The sequence below is a fragment of the Ptychodera flava genome, chromosome 1 (assembly GCF_041260155.1).
Source record: "Ptychodera flava strain L36383 chromosome 1, AS_Pfla_20210202, whole genome shotgun sequence".
In the NCBI taxonomy this organism is placed as follows: Eukaryota; Metazoa; Hemichordata; class Enteropneusta; family Ptychoderidae; genus Ptychodera; species Ptychodera flava.
This window is the reverse complement of record NC_091928.1, coordinates 6,766,017-6,785,997: the sequence shown is the minus strand read 5'-3', so window position 1 is coordinate 6,785,997 and position 19,981 is coordinate 6,766,017. Positions and strand designations below refer to the sequence as shown.

The 19,981-nt window shown below is 42.0% G+C and overlaps 1 protein-coding gene across 3 annotated transcripts in view; it reads left to right on the top strand.

Annotated features, from left to right (window-relative positions):
• The first annotated feature begins 399 nt into the window (after window positions 1-399).
• The window catches only part of LOC139128612 (insulin-like growth factor-binding protein complex acid labile subunit), a 35,919-nt gene continuing 16,337 nt past the window's right edge, over window positions 400-19,981 (top strand). Inside the window, exons 1-4 of one of the 3 annotated variants that reach the window (XM_070694499.1) lie at window positions 694-863; window positions 2,882-3,052; window positions 11,084-11,317; window positions 13,601-15,456. In XM_070694499.1, the coding sequence (XP_070550600.1) occupies window positions 11,089-11,317; window positions 13,601-15,456 (2,085 nt within the window). In that variant the 5' untranslated portion in view covers window positions 694-863; window positions 2,882-3,052; window positions 11,084-11,088. Of the gene's footprint in view, window positions 864-2,881; window positions 3,053-8,816; window positions 8,936-11,083; window positions 11,318-13,600; window positions 15,457-19,981 lie in introns of those variants that run through there. The other 2 variants (XM_070694384.1, XM_070694441.1) reach the window with 2 other exon arrangements.

Below are 19,981 nucleotides of genomic sequence, written 5' to 3'. Positions count from 1 at the left end.
CGGTGTTCCTCACATTACGAACTTAAAAGTGCACATGCACGTCACTTTAATATTTGCGTCAGTCAAGTTTATTGAATGGTACGCTTTATCCTTCAGCAGAAATTGATTCACAAGTCGCTGTCTTCCTGGTATCGACTTCGCCATACATTGATTGTGTTGTAGTGTTCTTCTTAACATTTTTGTTTGATTTCTATCCTTGACCAACCATCCACACCATTGTGAGCTATAAACTTTGGCAATTTATGCGAAGAACTGTCCAGTTGCTGACCTCGTCGCGACCTGTCCTTGTGCTGTTCCACCCCATGCCCGGCGGGGTAAATGCGCTGAAAAGAATAGCCAGGAAAGTCCATTTACTTTTTGCATAGGGGTGTTTCACTTGTCGATTAGTAGGAAGATTTCGGGCGTTTCGGTATCCGAGTAACGGCAGACCGGCGTGTAAAGAGAACAGTTATGATTTTTATTGCGCAAATAGACCGATCGTTTGGTACTATTGTGATATAGATATCGAGGGTGGAAAGCGTTCAACAACAAAAAATAAATCGGTCGCTCCTGATTTCGTATGCAGGGCCAAAATGGTTGACCCTATGGATAATTTTTTTGGCAGACGCATGCGCGGTAATTGGTTTGTTGAATGAACCTGAGTCACAACAAACAGAGGGTACATATAGTGAATGGGCCAGTCCGAAGACCGGCATAGCACAGCTGACTTCTCCCCGTGTGTGACCCGGACAAGCATTACTCTACGTGTGTACAATATACCTTTGAGAGATCGGACGCTTTGAATTCACCAAGCATAGAGGTCAGGAGCCGGCGTTTAGTTGTCAACACAGATCACTGTCCCTGGCTGAACCGCCGATTTTCAGGTAAGTTCATAGCTTTACACACTGTCTGAACTATGGACATTAAATTTCCAACTTAACTCTCAATAAAAGCATTGAGTTCATTAAGTTTGTGCTTATTTGCTACGGTGAGTTTGCCTTGACCCAGCACTGTCTGGTAATACCTCACGAGTTGGTACACTGTAGGAGTGACAGTTCCCGCGTCAAGGACATACGAGTTAATTTACAGGGAAAATCTACAAATCCCTGTGTAAAGTTTATTGGCCCCCACCGAACCAACGATTCTAAGGAGGTGATTTTGTTTCTGGTGATCGGAGCTCGGAGTCTGGTATTTACCTGTCTCAAACACACATACAATATATAAAGGGTTAACAGTTCTAAAAAACCCCGAGATTGCCATTTCACACCGAAGTGTAGAATTCGTGTGAAGTCGGCCAGGTGCAAGAAAAGACAAAATGTAAATGATAGATATCTATTGACCGGAGGCATTTCGTTGTTGACAAACCTACTTCAACTTGAAATGAACTTGAAACTGGGTGCAAGCTGTGTTGTCCCAAGTAATTTAGAAACGCGGTGTAAACACTCGTTAGCGGCGTAGTTCCTTGCGCTAGTGAACTGAGCGGAGTCTCTTTGGCTGCTTTCAAAGGTTTTCCTGTACTCGATACGTCTTGCGAATGGCATTTAAATGTTGATTGTCCATTCAAGTGAAACAATACTTCCTTTTAACGTTTATGGATTTCAAAAGAATGGAATCAAGAAGAAAAGTTATTCACACATGTCATTCGGTTATTTGCACTCAGCATTTTAAAAGTGCAAACCGATTTTAAAGCTATGAGAAAATATTGTATCCATTCAGTTCAGTTCAGTTCGGAAAAAAGCCGATATACACTGAGAGACTGTAGTCCCAGAAATTCTAGATTAATGAACTATAACAGTGTGTGTAGTGTAACTGTGGTAGCCGGGCAGAGAATGAAGCCATCTCTTCCTGCAGAGTCGGTCAGATCCAATTACCTCAGTCGGCGATTTCCGCGGTGAAGTACTGCATTATCTAGTAGGGCCGGCCTTTGTGTTCGAAGTCCGTGCAGTCTGCAAGGAGAGCGCCATTCTTGCTTGACCTTTCATCATCGGCGGAGTTGAAAAGTACCCTGCTATCCGTCTGTTGTCTGCTGTGCATTCTATACAGATAAACGTATTGTTAACATATGTTTAGTGCGTGTAAGTTGGGCTACACTATGTGTTAATTATTGTTTAACCCAAGAACCCTGGCTGAGGGTTTTTTTTCACAGTTCATTTGTAGTGTTCTGCTCAGTGAAAAGATAACAGCAGCCTGGTTTTCACCCGTGACAGTGGGGAGTACGCGACAGTTGAAAAGGTAGTCGACCAGACGCTACGCGCGTTGAAACAATACCAAGACAACCAGGGTCCCGTTGTAATCGTCTCTCTTCTCTGTATCTAATTTCACTTCCTCTGACTTGAAAAAACACACCTCAAGCTGTTCGCATCGATGCCGAGCGCTATCTTTCCTGTAGATACGAGCACTTAGGGAATAGATTAGTTCTTGATTTTATCAGTAATATCTAGATGAGACACAGGTGCGCAACAGTTGAGCTACTGTTCTCAACTTTTATTTGCACGGAAAACGACTGCGGACAATGTCCGGATATACAAATTTGCATGTGATTACGGACTAAAACAAATGCCTGGTTTTTCTAAGGTGGCTATGTGTTAATTTTGCAAGGTATGTGTCACATAATGCCTGCCTATTCGTCCAAACCAAAACGCCATGCCAATGGTTTCCATCACGTCGACTACCTAGGTGGCCACTGGGCATCGCTGTAGCCACAGGCTAGTGAAGATGCTTCCAGGGGCCATTTTGTGCAAGGTTGTCTGTAAGAAAATCGTTACTTATATTGTTTGGAGCTCCAACATTACGAAAACCGCCGACACTGTCTCGGAGATTGATTGAGTGGCCTTAAGAGCTCCAAACAAACTATTGTCTTTCACATTTTAGTAGAATTGATTTTTGTTATTATCCGTTTAAGGAGGTATGCTAGAGCAAATACGCACAGTACCCACTGTTTCAGATCAAACAGGGAGTATCCTCTGCTCTGATGGACGTAGTATTTAGGATGGTCATCACTTCTACAAAGCCGAAAAAAATTCATGTCCGTGTTCAGTCAAATCATGGCTCATATATCCGAGAACTACAAGTAGTAAGGCAACTGTCATTCTTGGTTCGATAGACTAGTTGTTTTGTGCGAGTAGTACAAGACTGACCCAACATCCGAGATATGTCTTTTTTCCGAACCCATGATGGCGAGCGCAGACGATCAGGTTCCATTTTTGCAAAAGAACCTTTCACTGACGGGTGGCACACCATGTTTATTTATGTGCCTTTCGTGGTTTGTTTGTTTGCACAACTGTGCCTGGTGTCTCAGGTGTTGAACATTTGACAACCCGATACACCAATTTCCGACAGACTCCTTTGTCGACCTTAAAAAGTAACAAGATCGCGCTGTGCTTTACATTACTGAGCTTTGAAGCATATCATTCGCAAAACAATGACACTGACAAAAAAGGGGGATTTCAAAAGTCACAGTGAATGAACAAGACCCGTTCAAACAAACGAACATGCTACAGATTCTCAAAGAAGCCGAAAGGACACAGTTGAAGTGACAGCACAAAGCTACTGTGGGGTCAAAGCTACCTCCATGGTCAAAGACTATGGTAGATTTAGGCCGCAAGCAGTCTGTCGAAAATTGTCGTCTGCTCTCACCGTACTTGCACATTGCACCAAGAAGATGCGAAAGTAATTCGCCAATCCATGGAGACAGAGAATAGTTAATTTTCATCGACAGCGTTTTGCACTATTTTTAAAGTAACAGATTGGCCGCTGCCATTACAGCCGACAACGCACGACAACATCCTACGCGCATGGACGTGGATACCTTTTCGTAAACATGAAAAAACCCAAAAATAACAATAACGAACGTCTTCAAGAGGAAAAGCATAGTCTAATATATGGTCAAAACTTCTTCGCAGTTTCGGTGTGCTGTAAAACCTAGACTACGCAGAGGCCTTGAGGTTCTTCTAGTCTCTAGGAAAACAGCGAGGTCGTAACAGTTTGAGATTTCCTTACTCGGAAATCCTTCGTTTTGGCAATGAGTAATAATATAATTAAGCATTTACACAGTGTCTGTTAATGAAGGCTAGTGGCGTGGACTTGAGATGGCCGATTTTAAAGAGCTGTTCCCTTCTAACTACTAACCCATAGGGGGTAGGGGGATGTACAGGTTGACTGAGCAGATCGCGAAAGTGCAGGCTGAGATGCGCACACTTTAAACCATGGACGTTGGTTGCCTCCATGCGTAAACATATGCATGTTCCATCATATCAGCAATGACGTCACACGGAGACAATGAATTCCGTCATAAATTCCCGATAGTTTTCATTAGAGTCGACAAAGGTGACGATTTATTATCCTCACCCATTTGTTATTTGAACTATGGAGACTTTAATTATTCTATAATTTTGACAAGTGATAACTTCATGAACCACTCCGTTGCTTGGCGCCCACACTGTGTCGCCACATTGATGCAAACGAATAAGGGAAACGCAATTGCGATGGTTACGATCGGCCTCCGCAGCCATAAAGTGATGGCGACGGCGTGACTAGCAAGCAAAGAGCAAACACCTTCCTTTGGCAAGTGTTTGTCAATCAGTGGGTTGCACAAAACTTGTCTCCATTCTGTTGACGTGTCTTGTCATCCGGCTGAGCCGAAATGTCGTCTAATGTGGATCTGACTGGTAGACAACAATAAACACGCAGTAATACCATTCTGATAATCCGCTTGGCGATCGTCTGTCTGATTGTCGTTTACACCTTATTTACCCGACACCTGACTTCACCGGCTGGACACTATTCTTGGCACTTCTGCATTGCAGACGTGCTTCAAACAATTCCAGTCTGACTAAAGATGCACGGGGTGATTTGCTACCGCAAACCAAGGCCGAGTATTTAGAGACTACAAAGAAATTTCAATGCTTGTCAATTTTTACTAGCAATCTCCCGGATGTGTACATCAGATGGCAAAACATCTTACGTGGCAATATCCAGACGTTAAGACGTGATAGAATTCCAACTGGGCTCTGCAGACGTTCCCGGATGCCAGGGCATCAAGAACAGTAAAACTATCGTGCCCTTTTAGACGACTGTGTTTACAGCGGCTTGTGAGAAGGGTTATTTAAATAGCAGATCCCCGCCCAAGCGTTGCTCTCTATACACCGTCGGGACATATAAAGAAATGTGGGGAAAACGACTTTAAAACTATAAATACACCCTGTACATTGATATGTAAGCGAACAACAAACATTTCATGTCAAATGGCGGGAATTTGCGCAGACGACAATCGCAAAGAATGCATGCGCAAACAAGATGGTCATTTATACCCTCGCTTGATTCCCAAATTTCAATCAGTCGTTTTTTTGCCGCTGGCGGGCATTATCGTCATCCTCAGAAATCACACAGGAACAAACAGCGCCAATACCTGCTCTGGAATCCCAATCTTATCTCTGATGGATACCGCCATGTTATTTGTATATTCACACCTGTGGGGTGTTAGAATCAGACGCAGGGCATTGTTTCGATTTAGTAAGCGCAGTTGTGTCAATAAATTAGGTCAGGAAATCGTGTTTTCTTTTGAACTATGCAAACATCCTTTGAGCGAATCGAAAACTCCGTAATTGGCAACGTTATTAAAAGTCTAAACGTCCGGGATTAATCCTGTGAATTATGAACGTTTTGAATAATGTTTGTTGAATTTGCTGAAGAAATATGGTGGCAGTTTGGTCGATAGGACTCCTTCATGGAGCCGGCAAATTTAACTGACAACACTCACCGAACAAAGTCCAAAAACGTGTAAGTTTTAACTTGAAAACTGGTTACCGAGTGATTTCAGATGGCCTGAAGTGACCCACACGGATCTTATTGACCGTTTTGATAAACGCGATTTTGATAGACGATATTTTGGATTTGGAAGACAAGAGTTCATGATGTTTTAGTCACTACGTACATCCAATAGTTAAACCACATTTTACGCGATTTCTGCCCAACAAATCATAGCCCAGTCATCACGACCCTTCGATAAATGTGCCATCGAAAACACTGAACTAATTACGCAGTGGAAAATAAAGTGTCCGTTCCTCCTAGGAGCAGATGGCGCACTTTTGGACACAGGCAAATCAACCACACGACAAACTGACTAGTTAGTTCCCCGTGCAAACCATTAGGCTGCACCGTCAACTTTGGCAACCTACTGCACACTCGGTATCTACCAAATGCAATGATAGTTTATAGGTTACCTGGTCCAATCATACAACGGCAAGATAGGAGAAAAGGACATTGGGAGCAAAGTCGATTCCTTCTTAAACATTCGACCGAATAGAACAGGAAGGGGCGGGGGGCATTCCAAGTTGTCCGAGTTACCTTGAAACCCGTTCATTCATCCCTTCTTTTCCTTGACAGTATTTGTCGAATTTGGGTTTTTCCCTTCAAGTCGACGTTCGTTTTATTGAAGGGGACTTCATCTATAAAATGAGCTGTTTCATATTTCCTCATTTGTAATACTGAACGCCTTGATGAAAGTCTAGTTCGTATTTTTTTTTGCTTCAAACGAATTTGTGGTCCGGACATGAAATAAAGAGTTATAAACATTTCCAACCTTTATGTTCTTTTATCTTCAATGTTCAATAGGCACACGCTAGGTGTGTACTAAGATTGACCACAGTAGTATAATTCAGAAATACAGGAAACCCACACGAAGTTTGCTTTCAAATTATCGAGAGAAAGAGGGACCACAAAACAGACCCATTGAATCACAATGGACATGCGCGATGTCAAAGTTCATGCGAAGCCAGCAATATGATGACTACCTCACTTGGTTTTGCTCATTGGAGCAGTCTTTATTTTTGGTCAAAAGTCAGTGAACGTTACGATTTAAAACTGGCTATCAGTTATGTATAGGTCAAACTTCACCGCACGCGTAAAAAAGGTATTTTAGAATTGGTGCAATGGTAATCCCACATTGTCACATCCTGTAGAAAAACAATTAACAGTGATTTGTCAGAGACAATGGCTAATTACGCCATTCATGAGATGCAACGTTCTTATTCTACTTGTCTATAATTGATGGTCAGGGCAGCTTGAATCATTTTAAATTAGCTGTATCCATGTGAGCGCAAAATTGGATTTTTACTATCGTTCATCGTTTCCTGTAGCCCTGACTGTAGATTGAGGCATCGTTGATGTAAAGGAATTTGGGTTCGCTGCGCCTCGATGTCGAGAATGTGTACCATAGATAATGTTAAAGTTAGACAGTCCAGCCATTTACTTTGCCCCTGGCGATATTTAAAGCGAGATAAGACTTTTAGACTTTTTGGAGTTGTCTGATTCGCTGTCATGACTTGAATACTTATCGCTGCTTATCGTGTAACGGCTGCTCACTAAGTTCTTAATCTAGTGGCCTAATCGTCGTCTTGTTGGTGTAGCAGCAACGGCAACTATACTGCTTCTATTTGATCCACAGTCCCTCGGTATTCGGCATGAACCTGCAACTGGTGGAGGGACCGTGGTTCATATGCATGTTCAGGGCTTGCCACGGTCGAAAGTTGAACAAGAAGATATGACGTTGTCTGAATTAGATACGGTGTTGTTTTCAAAGTACCAGAACGCATCTTATCGTCGTTCAACCCCACCCTTTTACGCTAACATTTCCCACATGCCCCAATATAAGCCACGTTGTGTTTCGTGTCTTACTATGCTGAGACCAGTAGAACATTTAGACAGAATTAGAATGTTTTGGTAAAACGGGATAACATGATTAAAATGAGCGTGATTCGAAACCAAGCTTATTCAACGAGATGAAAATAACCAGTTTATATGTCTAATATTAACGAAAATGAAGTTTGCTATCAAGCACGAAATTTGGTAACTACACTCGTGTCATACTTGACAACCAAGTGTTGCTTCTCGGGGTCGAGTAACCATCGACATGACACTGTTTGATTTGTATTATGATCAAGGGTTTTCATGAAGAACATTAATTGTGCGCCCTGGTTTCACGTGGGCGGGCCAAGGCCTAGATCTTGGTGTATCAGTGTATGCTAGTGTTATAGGTAAAGTTGGCTGGATTCCAGGACGAAAGGATTCGGATGTGGGTTTTTGTTTCCGAGGATGAATAACTCCTGCAGGCAGGATGTGGACATAGGTATGCCAGACCCCATAACTTCGAACCCATGGGAGGGAGTTTTCAGTCGCAGTACAAAGAAATGAGCGCGTTGCACATCAGGTTAAAAACCAATTGGCTGGCACTCACGCTGAAGTGAACAATAACGTTTGCCGTTCAAAGCCGAGCTCATGATCAGTCATTTTTTGACAAAAGAGAGAAATGTGCATGGCAAACTTGAAATTTGAGATGACAGCATATTTCACAGCTTGGTAGTCAAAACCGTAGCGACATTAAAAGAGAAATCTCCGAAAAAAAACCCACAACGCACAATCAAATCCCCAGGCAGTAGGTCAAAGGTCACGATAAAGTACTGGCTTACAGCCTGGTAATTCGACTATCGAGGTAAAGTGGATTTTCAAGGCCCTGGGTCCCTTTACCTGGACAAATTACAATTTCCAGGCCAATAGGTCACGTTATCCGTGCTAACTGTGTCAACGTGTGATTATTGCATACCATGATAGGCCTTGCAAAAAGAACAAAGAGTGGCCATGCGAAATATTTCATTGCGTTGCGTTATGTCGTATTATTATGCAATAAAAATTAATTGCCATTGCGCCATTAACTATTCTAGGGTTGTTTACTGTAGATAGTTATTTGAAGTAGAGGAATTTCTATTTATTTAATGCGTGGTTACGATATTTGCACACATACCGGTATGTTAAAGGGTATTTGCATGATATGCAAATTTAATGATCTACAAATGTCAACCCTTTGATGCCTGTGTTACAGTTCATTTCTTCATGCCAAGAAACTTGCAGAAGAGGATCGGTGTTTCTATTCCCGTCTGAAAAATTTCCGTCACAAAAACAGGTTTGATAGTTCTTGGTATTTGGTCGTGTTTTTGCGTGCGTTTGGTTGTGCCCGTGTGTGTTTGCTAAGGTTGAGCCCATGCTGCCGTGAACTAAGACGAAAAATTCCAGCAGTTTTTGCGATAAGAGCCTGAAATATACACGCCTGGCTACCTGTAAGACTGTTCGACTGATGTGTTACTATCGGATCCCTGCAAGTGAAATTTCAGTGTGTGCTCCGTTTAGGTGTCTGCCATGGCCAGCTCTGAAAGTGCAATCATACATGCGCTCTTGAAGAAACTTGCTTTGAAGGGGTCTCGACGAACCTTTGTGATATCAGTTTTCAACATACTAACTTGCCCTCCATAGTGCTAGCTTTGACTGATGTGTGTTATTATGTCTGTCAAATCCCAGCGGATTAAACAATCGATTCAGATCTCTGCAACTAGATATATAGAATATTGAATGTCACAGTTGATGAGCCACGTACGATATCTAATTTGATCCCCCGTAGACCAGTTGGAGTGATCTAATTGGAAACATATGAGTGTTGACGCGTCACAGGGATTATCGATGAAACAATCGATGGTTCCATCCAAAGAAAGTTTGTAATTTGCCAGAAGTTAGGTATAAAAAAAAACTAACACCCAACAGTAAGTGGAAAACGTTAGAGAGTGTATGGTCACCGGCCAGTACAACACTATACTATTAATTGATTGCCTATGAAGGCATTTATGCATGTATAGCGTTTTGATCAAAGTTAGTGTTAGTATGTAGGGTGTGAGAGGACTGTGGTGTAAGCATAGACCACAGTCCCCCCATCACCCTCAAAAAGAGGTCTGTGTAGCAAGTTGGTAGGAATGATATATGTAGGCGCGATGAGGGCCCCAAAACATCGTTCGGACTCAATTTAGACGGATTGTGTTGAGTGTTGTTCAGTTTGTCCCGTGACGTGCTTGGATTACGAACATGAGAAACGTGAAAATCTTAATAACTGACAACGGAAGTATGGAAGCGTGCTACCTGTTCGGCCAAGGCCACAGAAGGGTGTGTTTTTGTAAACGATTAGTTTGTTTATACAAATTATTGTTTCTCTCCATTGAACCGGTTTTGTTGCCACATTTGCTGCACTCGTAACTGGCCGTTCTGCTCCGCGGAGTCAATTTATGGCGGCAAAGTGTGACCTATGCGGGTCCGTCTGCTCATGTTGCATGGTATTTGCAAGAAAGCTTTAGTTTGCTGCTGCGTGTGTACTCTGCCATGTCGTATTTCCGCCAGTACTGCCGAACATAAAAGGATCCATCCAGCGCAAAGTTTTTTAAAAGTATCTGATTAACTGTGAGTAGCTTTCTCAAGCTAATAAAGAAGCTATTTTGTGTTGAAAATTGCTGTCGAAAGTTGATAAAAGGAGAGGTCTGAAAAGCGCACAATGACACATTACGTTCATCTTTCTGGTTGATTGTTTCCGGATTCTGAATATAAGTCTGCAGTCATAATCGTCAACTCACCCGCAACAATGTGACCCCTTTAACAATCCCGCCATTCACAAGATAGACGACATGGCCCACTAGACAACCTTTCCCTTCATTCCGTTCTAACATGTCAATTAAATAATTTCGATAAGTCCGTCGAGTTAATTGACTCGCTTTCTTTGTTGTAACAGCTGCCGGTCGCTCGACTAGTCAGAAGTTATTTTAAGGAAAACTATGTTATATGTCCCCAGCCATAAAATAAGTTAAATATCGTATGATTCTGCTCGGATTTCCGATCATGCGCAGGAGAGAGAGAGAGAGAGAGAGAGAGAGAGAGAGAGAGAGAGAGAGAGAGAGAGAGAGAGAGAGGAGAGAGAGAGAGAGAGAGAGAGATTCAAAATGCGACATTTTCGTTCGCAAATTACGTCGAGTCGGTATTATTATTTTTATTTTTATTATTTTTATTCCTCGCATCGCGTGATTGGGCAGTTTTCCGAACACAGCCCAAACTACGTTACACAAGCTCAAATATGTTACACTATTTTGTTGAGCAAAGTCTACCCAGCCACTGATTCTAGGCCTGCGGCATATAAATAGATAAGCTGTTGTACGTTTATCACTACCCAGGGTAATTATGATTTTACGTTTTATCTCGACATTCAAATAACGCACAAGAACATCTATATCTTTCATTGCAGGAGACATGAAGTTCGTGGCAATCATCGTCCTCGTTCTCGGGAACGTATATCTTGCATCCTCGTTCCCGAGCTCCAACAACTGTCCGGATCAGTGTCATTGCGTGGAGGTTTCCCATGATGCACCGGAGAACCTGCAAGAATACATGCATAAATATGATTGGGTGGAGGGTATGAACGCTCTTGGTTGTTGGGGGCGCAATAAAATACCAAATGTACCAGAAGAATTAAAACAAGGTAAGCTACTTTGACTCATAAACTATATCAATCTTCATCTTGCTGTACCTATTACAGCACAGGAATTTTGTTTGCCTCGGTCGGTTCGATGGCAAACATATTACTCAAAAATACAAAGTTACTGAATTGCTTTTTAGCGCAATTGTTTAGCATTCTTAACTTACTTTAAATGAACAAATGAGAGAGATAAATTGTTATGTTTGTATGGCACCCTAAGTTGGAAACTATAGAGACCGTTACGCCATGACTTACACAGTTTTATGACTACTGTACTAGGGTAGTACTAACGGGCAACTTAATCAATATTTGGTGTTTCCCATGGTGACTAGTACAGCACAATGTATATCTCACCGGAAAGCAGCGAGCATATTTGAGTAACTTGCCCTGAAGCAACCTGTGCAACGTTTACTGAAGATTTTATCAAACATAGACTCGGAGAAGTTAGTGTATCCCATTGCCAAAGATGTGCACTGTCATTTTGGATCGGGTTGGACTAAGCCGTGTAACAATTTTGTGTTGTACTTTAAATACCCTTTTTCTGTTTTTCTTTTATACTTGCACATCAAAACGAAATGACCAGAGAGAGCCCCCACCCCTATGAAACGACTGGTCATTGTGTAAAGGTTGATCGACAGAATGCATTTTGCATCGAAAGTCGAACAGAGTTCAAGCATGTGTACTACAATCAGGGTAATGACTTTTCGGCTGAACTTCGGTTTCTTAAATGAACTTGTAAACAGGTCTTGATGATATATTTATTGCGCCCAAGGCCCAAGGACTATTATTGACAGGAACAACAACCGTCCTTTCACAACATATAAATCAGTCAACAAGGGTGTTGAAGATTAGACACCTGCCGGCCATCTTGTTTCTGCTCGGGCGGCCATCTTATATCTAGTCAGCGAACGAGAACAGTGTGACATTGTCAAATGCTATATTTCGGCCCGCATTTTGAAAACAAGGAGGTACGCAAGTTAGGGACGCGGTGGCTTGAAACTGAACAGTCCACTGATATAATTTATAACTGGAGAGAAAAATTTATTGCCCAACATATTCATCCAATGAGTGGCCGGAAACATGTTATTTTCAGCAAGTGGCAATTTTGTTGAAGAGAGTTACTCCTTTACGGCACCGTCTTGGACAACTTTGAGGCCTCGTTTTTGGAAGACCCATTAACTTTACTGCAAGTGCTATCACTCAAGGTATCGCATCGTTATAAACTGAAGTAGAGTTTATTGTCAGAAAATAATCTCTTTTTATGGTTCCATTCTACGGTGGGTGGCAAAGTGACCGCTCAATGATCGCTCCTCTGTAAAATTTTCTTTCGGAAAGGGAAAGAAAAGGAACCATTATCGTAAAATGGTGAAAGTGTTATCGAAGTTGATGGACGATTCTCTTAGAGAAGACATCAAACAGAGAGGAGAAATATTTGTATGTGGGTCGCCTAGTGTTGTTCAGAGTTGGTTTCAGCCTTTGTTTTTTGTCACGTCAGAGGAACACCCTGCGTGTCCATCAGCCTTTCCCCAGGACCCAACTGTCCTTCTCTAACTCCAATCTTTCATTTCGTCAATGATAGAAACCAGCCTAACCCAAGTTATCGCTTACATACATATTTGACCCTGAGTCGACGATTGGATAAAGTGGAACGATGGCGACACTTTTTGATAAATTGCTCACGTGCACACAAACGACAACGTTTTAATCATTCCATTGCAGAATTGGAGCAGTGCGCAGGTTCAGTGAATTGCGTTAGGTCAACAGTTTCATTTCCATGAACAACATGATATGTTTGCAGGGAAACAAAGGCCACTTCACGGCGTGTATCCTTCTTGTCTCATTTTACTTATCACTTACTATTTAGTTTCGCCCGAAGAAATGCAGAATTTAGTATAAATTAAAGTGATCATTGGTTTGGAACAAGGCTATCGTGTTTGCCCCCAGGAGACAAACCTTTGAAGGTGACTTTAAAGGTTATTAATGCACTTGACGGTGCGCGCAAAAATTCACCGCTTTCAAGAATGCTTGCAGTTATCGTTTCGCCTGCTTCGGCAAATTCCATCCGCCATAAATTGCAAGTGCAGGTCAGCCTAAAAGTGATTCTGAAAAGATATGCTTTGATATTTAATATTTTTGTACAATATTTCAACTCATAAATAACAGTAGCTAACTTAAGATAATCTAGTAAAACTTTGAAGATAATTCCGTTCAGGCCTTCGAAGATAGAAACATTTCTGGTGAATTTACTATAACATGACAATATCGTATGTTATGTTTTCTCCACAGACGTGAATTATGTACTTCTAATTGGTTCAAAGAAAGCTAAGAAATCGACAAGTGAGTACCAAGGCGACCAACCGTTGTATGGGCCGGCCATTTCTCTCGTCAGATCTGAAGTAACAGCCGGCAGAAAGAACAGTCAACTCAGATCGATTCCCGCCAATTCTTTCCGTGGAATGAGTCACCTCATCCAGCTCGACATCAGCGATAACAAACTCAAACAAATCCGTGGCGATGCATTCGAAGGCTTGCAGAGTTTGAGAGTGCTCACACTTAGCCGTAATCGTGTCAAGAATCTTCCGGCCGGCGTCTTCCAAAACCTTACGAGCGTGGTGGCGCTAGATATCTCGGAGAATCGTCTGCGCGGAATCGGAGGCACCACTTTCTACAATTTGAAAAATTTGAAGCAACTCTCCGTTAACGACAATTTGGTGAGCAGGCTGTCAGGATCGGCTTTTGATACCCTTCAAAATCTTGAAATTTTGAACTTGGCCAACAACAGAATTCGTGAAATCCCGTCGGAGCTGTTCAACGATCTGCAGAAGTTGAGAACCTTAAACATGGACGGAAACCGACTCCGCCTGCTGTCGTACGAATTCTTCTCCGGCATGTCGAGCCTCGAAATACTCTCTCTGAAGGGAAACCGCATCTCCGAGATATCACACTATGTCTTCTACTACGCTCCCAATTTGAAACAGTTGGATCTGTCTCACAACAACCTGAAAGAGATTGAGCAGACGATGTTTTGGAGTCAGAAACAACTATCGGCTCTGGATCTCTCTGACAACAATATCTCTCAAATCGGCGACCTCGCCTTCCAACACGCCACGAATCTCGCCCAGGTAAATATGGATAACAACAAGCTGTCAAAACTCACAGCTCTGAAATTTAGTGGACTGAAATCCCTGCAAACTCTCAAATTATCGGGCAACAACATATCGGCCCTTGACGTGGACACATTCAAAGACCTTGCCAGTCTAGTCAGCCTGTCGCTTTCCAACAACAAACTCCAGAAACTCGAAAGGGGTCTTCTGTTCGGTCTTAGAGAGCTTAGCGCATTGTACCTTGATGGCAACCGCTTGTCAAACATCGATGGCGAGGAGCTGAAGACGACTCCATCAAGCTTCGACTCCAAGGTCCAATGGGTTTACCTGCGCAACAACAACCTGAAGTCGCTCGGTCCCAATGTATTCAGCGAGATACCCTTCGTCAACCTGCTCGATCTGAGTTACAATGACATCGAAGACATCGACATGGACGCCTTTGGACCAAAACCGAACCTGCAAACACTTCTGCTCAACAACAACAAGTTGTCAGATTTCGATGACGGTCGCCTGCGCACCATGCAGAACCTGGCCACGTTGAACGCAGCTCACAACCAAATCAATAAAATCTCTCGCGGAGCGTTCACAGGGTTGGAGTCCATCAAAGATTTGAACTTGGAAGGGAACAAACTTGACTCCATCTCCTCTACAGTCCTTTACGACATCCACAGCGTTGAAGAGCTTAATTTGAATAATAATTACCTAGTACACCTGCCTACCGAGCTATTCACGTCCATGCACAATCTGAAAGTTCTTCTGATGGCAAACAACAAGATCAACACACTTACCATGCCTCTGTATCCGCAAGTTCTACTCGAGCGACTGGACCTCAGCGGAAACGAACTCGATCGCATCCGGGGCTACATCACTGTCGCTCTGAAACACGACGCCAAGTTAGGCCTGTCTGGTAATCTGTGGAATTGTGACTGTAATATCAAAAACATTTTGAATATCAACGAGAATCCAGACAGCAGAATTCAATTGACGAACACAGATGATCTGCTTTGTACGGCTCCGAGACATCTCAAAGGCAGTAAGGTAAGCAATCATTGTCTGGGTTTTTTATGAAAAAAGGTCATATTATTACATAGAATAGCAAGCTTTGGAGAAACATATTTTTGGCCCTGCTTATTGAATTGTTGCCATTGTCCATGGTAACCTGTCCGTTAAAAGGAGGGGTCGTTGCAACTGCGCTCAAAGATCGTGTTGGACCCATACGACCAATGAAATACTCTATCAAAGGAGCTTTGGCGATTGATGAAAGTTAAAACATGTTTTTCATAATGTACATCTTAAATATTGCAGCTTTGTTGACTTAATGCCACTACATATCGTGATTGAATTATATTTTTTTGAAAAAAAGAGTTTCGCACAGGCGCAGTAACGACGATCCCTTCCTCTAACGACACTGTGTCACAAATGCCATGATAGACATATATTATCGGTAACGCAATCAGTGCATGTAGAACCACGTTCCATATCTCATTCATAGTGTCATCTCAACTAAAAGCTTACAATGGCAGCTTACAAGTAAAACTTGTGAATAATATCATACTAAATATCCACCAAGTGGTCATTTAAAATGGTAGTAAACCACATCTTTCACTTTCTCATGTCACAGAAAACAAGAAGAAAAGAATCTTCAGTAAAAATATTTGTTTCTAACACATTTCGAAAAAGATAGTATGGCAAACTTGGGCCTACAAACGGCTTATTTTGGTACAAAACAGAGACAAAATAATGCAAAACTTGCAATTGAATGCACACAACAACAAAATCGAGCCCAACGAGTGACGCACAGATGGTCGGTCAATTCAGATGTCCCAATAACTCCCCAATCATTTTGCTTTTACGGGAACTATGGTGTGTAGTTCAGGGAATCTTACTTGAGGCCCAATCGTCAGCCTTTGGGTTGAGTGGTGCCAATCGTGTTACATAGTCACAAAACGCCACGAACATGGAGCCGTTCTCTTTGATGTAGCTGTACGGTGATACAGCTAGAAACATAACGAATGTAACACAAGATGAAAAAATACTCAACGTCTGTGTAGGGCAGACATGCACACAAGACGACAGTTATTTGATGCGATCAGTATAATTCGGTCGGATACGGTACATAACAATGCGATAGCTAAACAGCCGTAAACAATGCGATAGAACAATACCTTGCGGAACAAAATGGTCAGCGACACAATACCTCGAAAAAACTACGAATGTACAAACAATTACATTGTTAGGGGATTACGTTTGCCTCGATTCGCTGATTCAGTGCCTCAAAAAAGGTCCCCGATTAATTGAAAAAGCCATCAATCACAAACCGTGCGTAATTCACGCCGGGGTGTCTTTATTGCTTCATTATATCGCACGTTTAGCGGTAATGGTTCAGGCGTCGGCGGCTTTGACCTACATGTTCCGATGCATGTGTTGGAATGCTGGAGGTGAACCCGGTCGATGCGTTTATACAGGGGTATAATGCCTTCATTAGCGGAGTTAATGCACTTTAAAATGTAGAGAAAACGTCGATGTGTCCTCATTAGCTCTTTTCCAATTGCTTTCTCTACTGCACTTGTCCAGTTTTACGTTAAGGAAACCACAGGATTGTTCGTTTAGTTCGTCCCAAGACTTTGATGGTCAACGACACGCTGATATGTGTGTGTGTGTGTGTGTGTGTGTGTGTGTGTGTGTGTTGTATATATATATTATATATATATATATATATATAATTGACGTAATTACTTTGTACATGTAATTTGTTATATTATATATAAATATATATATATATATATATATATATATATATATATATATATATATATATATATATATATATGTGCACATGCATGCGTACATACATGCATTCATACATACACTTGCGAAAGTTAAGCTGAGCTGCCATGAATTCAAATATGAATCATGGTAATACCGTTGACCATCTTCCTTGGACTAGCCATAGCATATTCTTTTGCCAAAGCCTTGCTCTTTGTTTTCCTCACATTTCTTTGTCTGTCTACCGCATTGAGGAACTAGTACTTGTTTACAAAAATGCTAAAATTGTTTCTTGTAAAGGGAACACCCTCTCGGAGTAACGGTTGACCTCAAGAGGTATTTGGCAATCGATCTTGGAATTCACAGTCTAATCTTTAATGCAGCAACTAAACCATTACTTTCCTCGTTTTCGCGTTAGAATCGTTTTAATGTATCGTCACTTTATTTGTTTTACTTTCCGCCTCATATATTTTGTAACCCCGTCATCTAATGGTACCTATCGGTCAACCAAAGTGAATGTTTCGGTTCATATAGGATTATATCATCATGCCTTAAACTGAGAAAATCCAGCATGGCATACGTCTGCTATCTTCTTTGGTAGCTCCATGCTAACGCTGCGTACTCCACCAGGTTTACAGATCGCATGATGTAGCGAGAACTATTAAAGCTTTGTTCAAATTTTGCCTCCAAGATCTTTAAGAGACTGTATTGAGGCTGACGGTGGAATATTAACTCGCCATAACATCTGCACTTCGTACACTAAAACTGTGTTCATCAGCCCTTAGATAGTCTAGAATCTGGCGTGCGTTTCATACTGTGTAAATCCAAAAGTGAGCCTTAAGGTAGCTTTCTGCCTTTGTTTTGGTATTTTGAGATAAAAACACGATTTTTCTTTTATCCCTGAAAAGTATTCCTATAATATTGATCTTCCTTGTGTGTAGAATATCTTGGTCGTGAAGTTCCTGTTTTTGGGTGAAATTTTGGAATAAAAATGTACGAGAGGCACAGGTGTACATTTGGCGTTTGAGACTACCGTTAAGTCTTGATTGACAAGGGATTACGCTAAGCAAGCAGCGTCACAGTATTCGCATGCACTTAGACAACATCCGCTGTGAAAATCCCATTAACACCTACCGTTCACTGCGTGGGTCAAGACCATAGAGTGTACCTAGCGAAAGGTGGGTCTTACCGTTTTTCTCATAGGGGTGGCCGCTCCCAAAAGATCATAATTTATCGACACAATCGGACAAGGTCAGACTTATGACATTGTTGACGGTACAATTTCAGATTACAAAAATGGCCCACACACTAAATGTTTTATCTGGGACATTTTTGTGCTTTTGTAAAAGCACCAGGAGTAGTGGATAAGTTTCGTAATGTTAAACATCTTTGAAGAGGCTGTCCCGTATACATATTAAATGGTACGTTCCACTGGCGGCCTCAGTGACAGCGGGAACACTTGAATACCGCAACAGACACCCTTCACATCTTCAACATTCAAGCAACATTCGGCCTCTTTCGGCCGAAGTTTCGGCTTCTTTTGGCCCCAAGACATTTCGACACCCCGTTAAGATTATTTTTCCCTTCAAACTTATTAGTAACTGACAGACCAGTCATATTCATAAGCGTGACCCTTGCGTTCTGACCAGTATGACTTTTACAGTGCCGTTTAGGCGCCGCTTTTCAAACTTTGACAGTGTCGGCGGCTATTGCTATTCCTGACGGTTTTTCACCATGTTCTCACAAACTTTAAAGCATGTGAATGCTGACACTATACTTCTCAGTGTTTTGATTTGTAACATTTGGCACGAGTTCCCCCAACCAGGTAGTGCCGAAACGTCTTTGGTCGCGTTGCCTAAACGTCTTGGCGTCGGAAATTGTGCGGCCGAAACGACTTTGCGCCAAAAGGTCTAGAAACCCGACATTGTCCGTTCGATGAGAATACTGAGTGAGTTGAACAATTTATGAATAAAAATGAAATATCAGAAACCGCGGCACTTGAACTACTTGGGATTAGAAAATACAAGGTGGAAACAAATTGCATGGGCTTCAAGACATCGACAGGAAATTTTCCCAAGGCAAAATACGTAGCGATGCAGAAATCACACGCCACAAAACAATAGCTGCTTTGGTTGCAGACGTTTTGGCACAATGGCAGTGAACTGATAATGTCGAAGTCGTTTCAACCCGCGGTCCCGTTTTTCCTTGTCCCATTTCGTTACCGACCTTGACAAGGTAAAAACATACGTCGACTAACAAATGTTCATCGTACACCGGACGAATGTGAATCAAATGATTTTATGGGAATGGACACGACAACATTGCTATCAGTTATCATGGCAGTAGCCAAAATGCTGCAGGACCGAAGACAAATTTCAATATGAATTTGACCGTCACAACGTAATAACGTAATCGCCCTGAGTTTTCATCAACATGTCATCATTGGTCGGTAAACCATTGAATGAGACGCTTACGGGCTAACTACTTGAATACAGTGCAAAACACCATCCTAATCCTGAAATTTACATGAAATGAAGACGGGTCTGATATCATATTCGCCTGGAATCGATGGTACTCATGTTGGATACGAACGACAGCAGAGAGTTATCTATCTGTGACGTATGACGCTTGACGAGCGGTCTATCGCATGCAACTTGCGCTTGATGAAATGACGTACTTTTCTCTATGTTCATGTTTTCTCAACTTCTCTCCTTTGACTTTTATGCCGCCGACAGGCGATAGGCTCATTTTAGCATTAATGACTCCAGAAACGGTCTTCACCCACAGAAATGCTGTA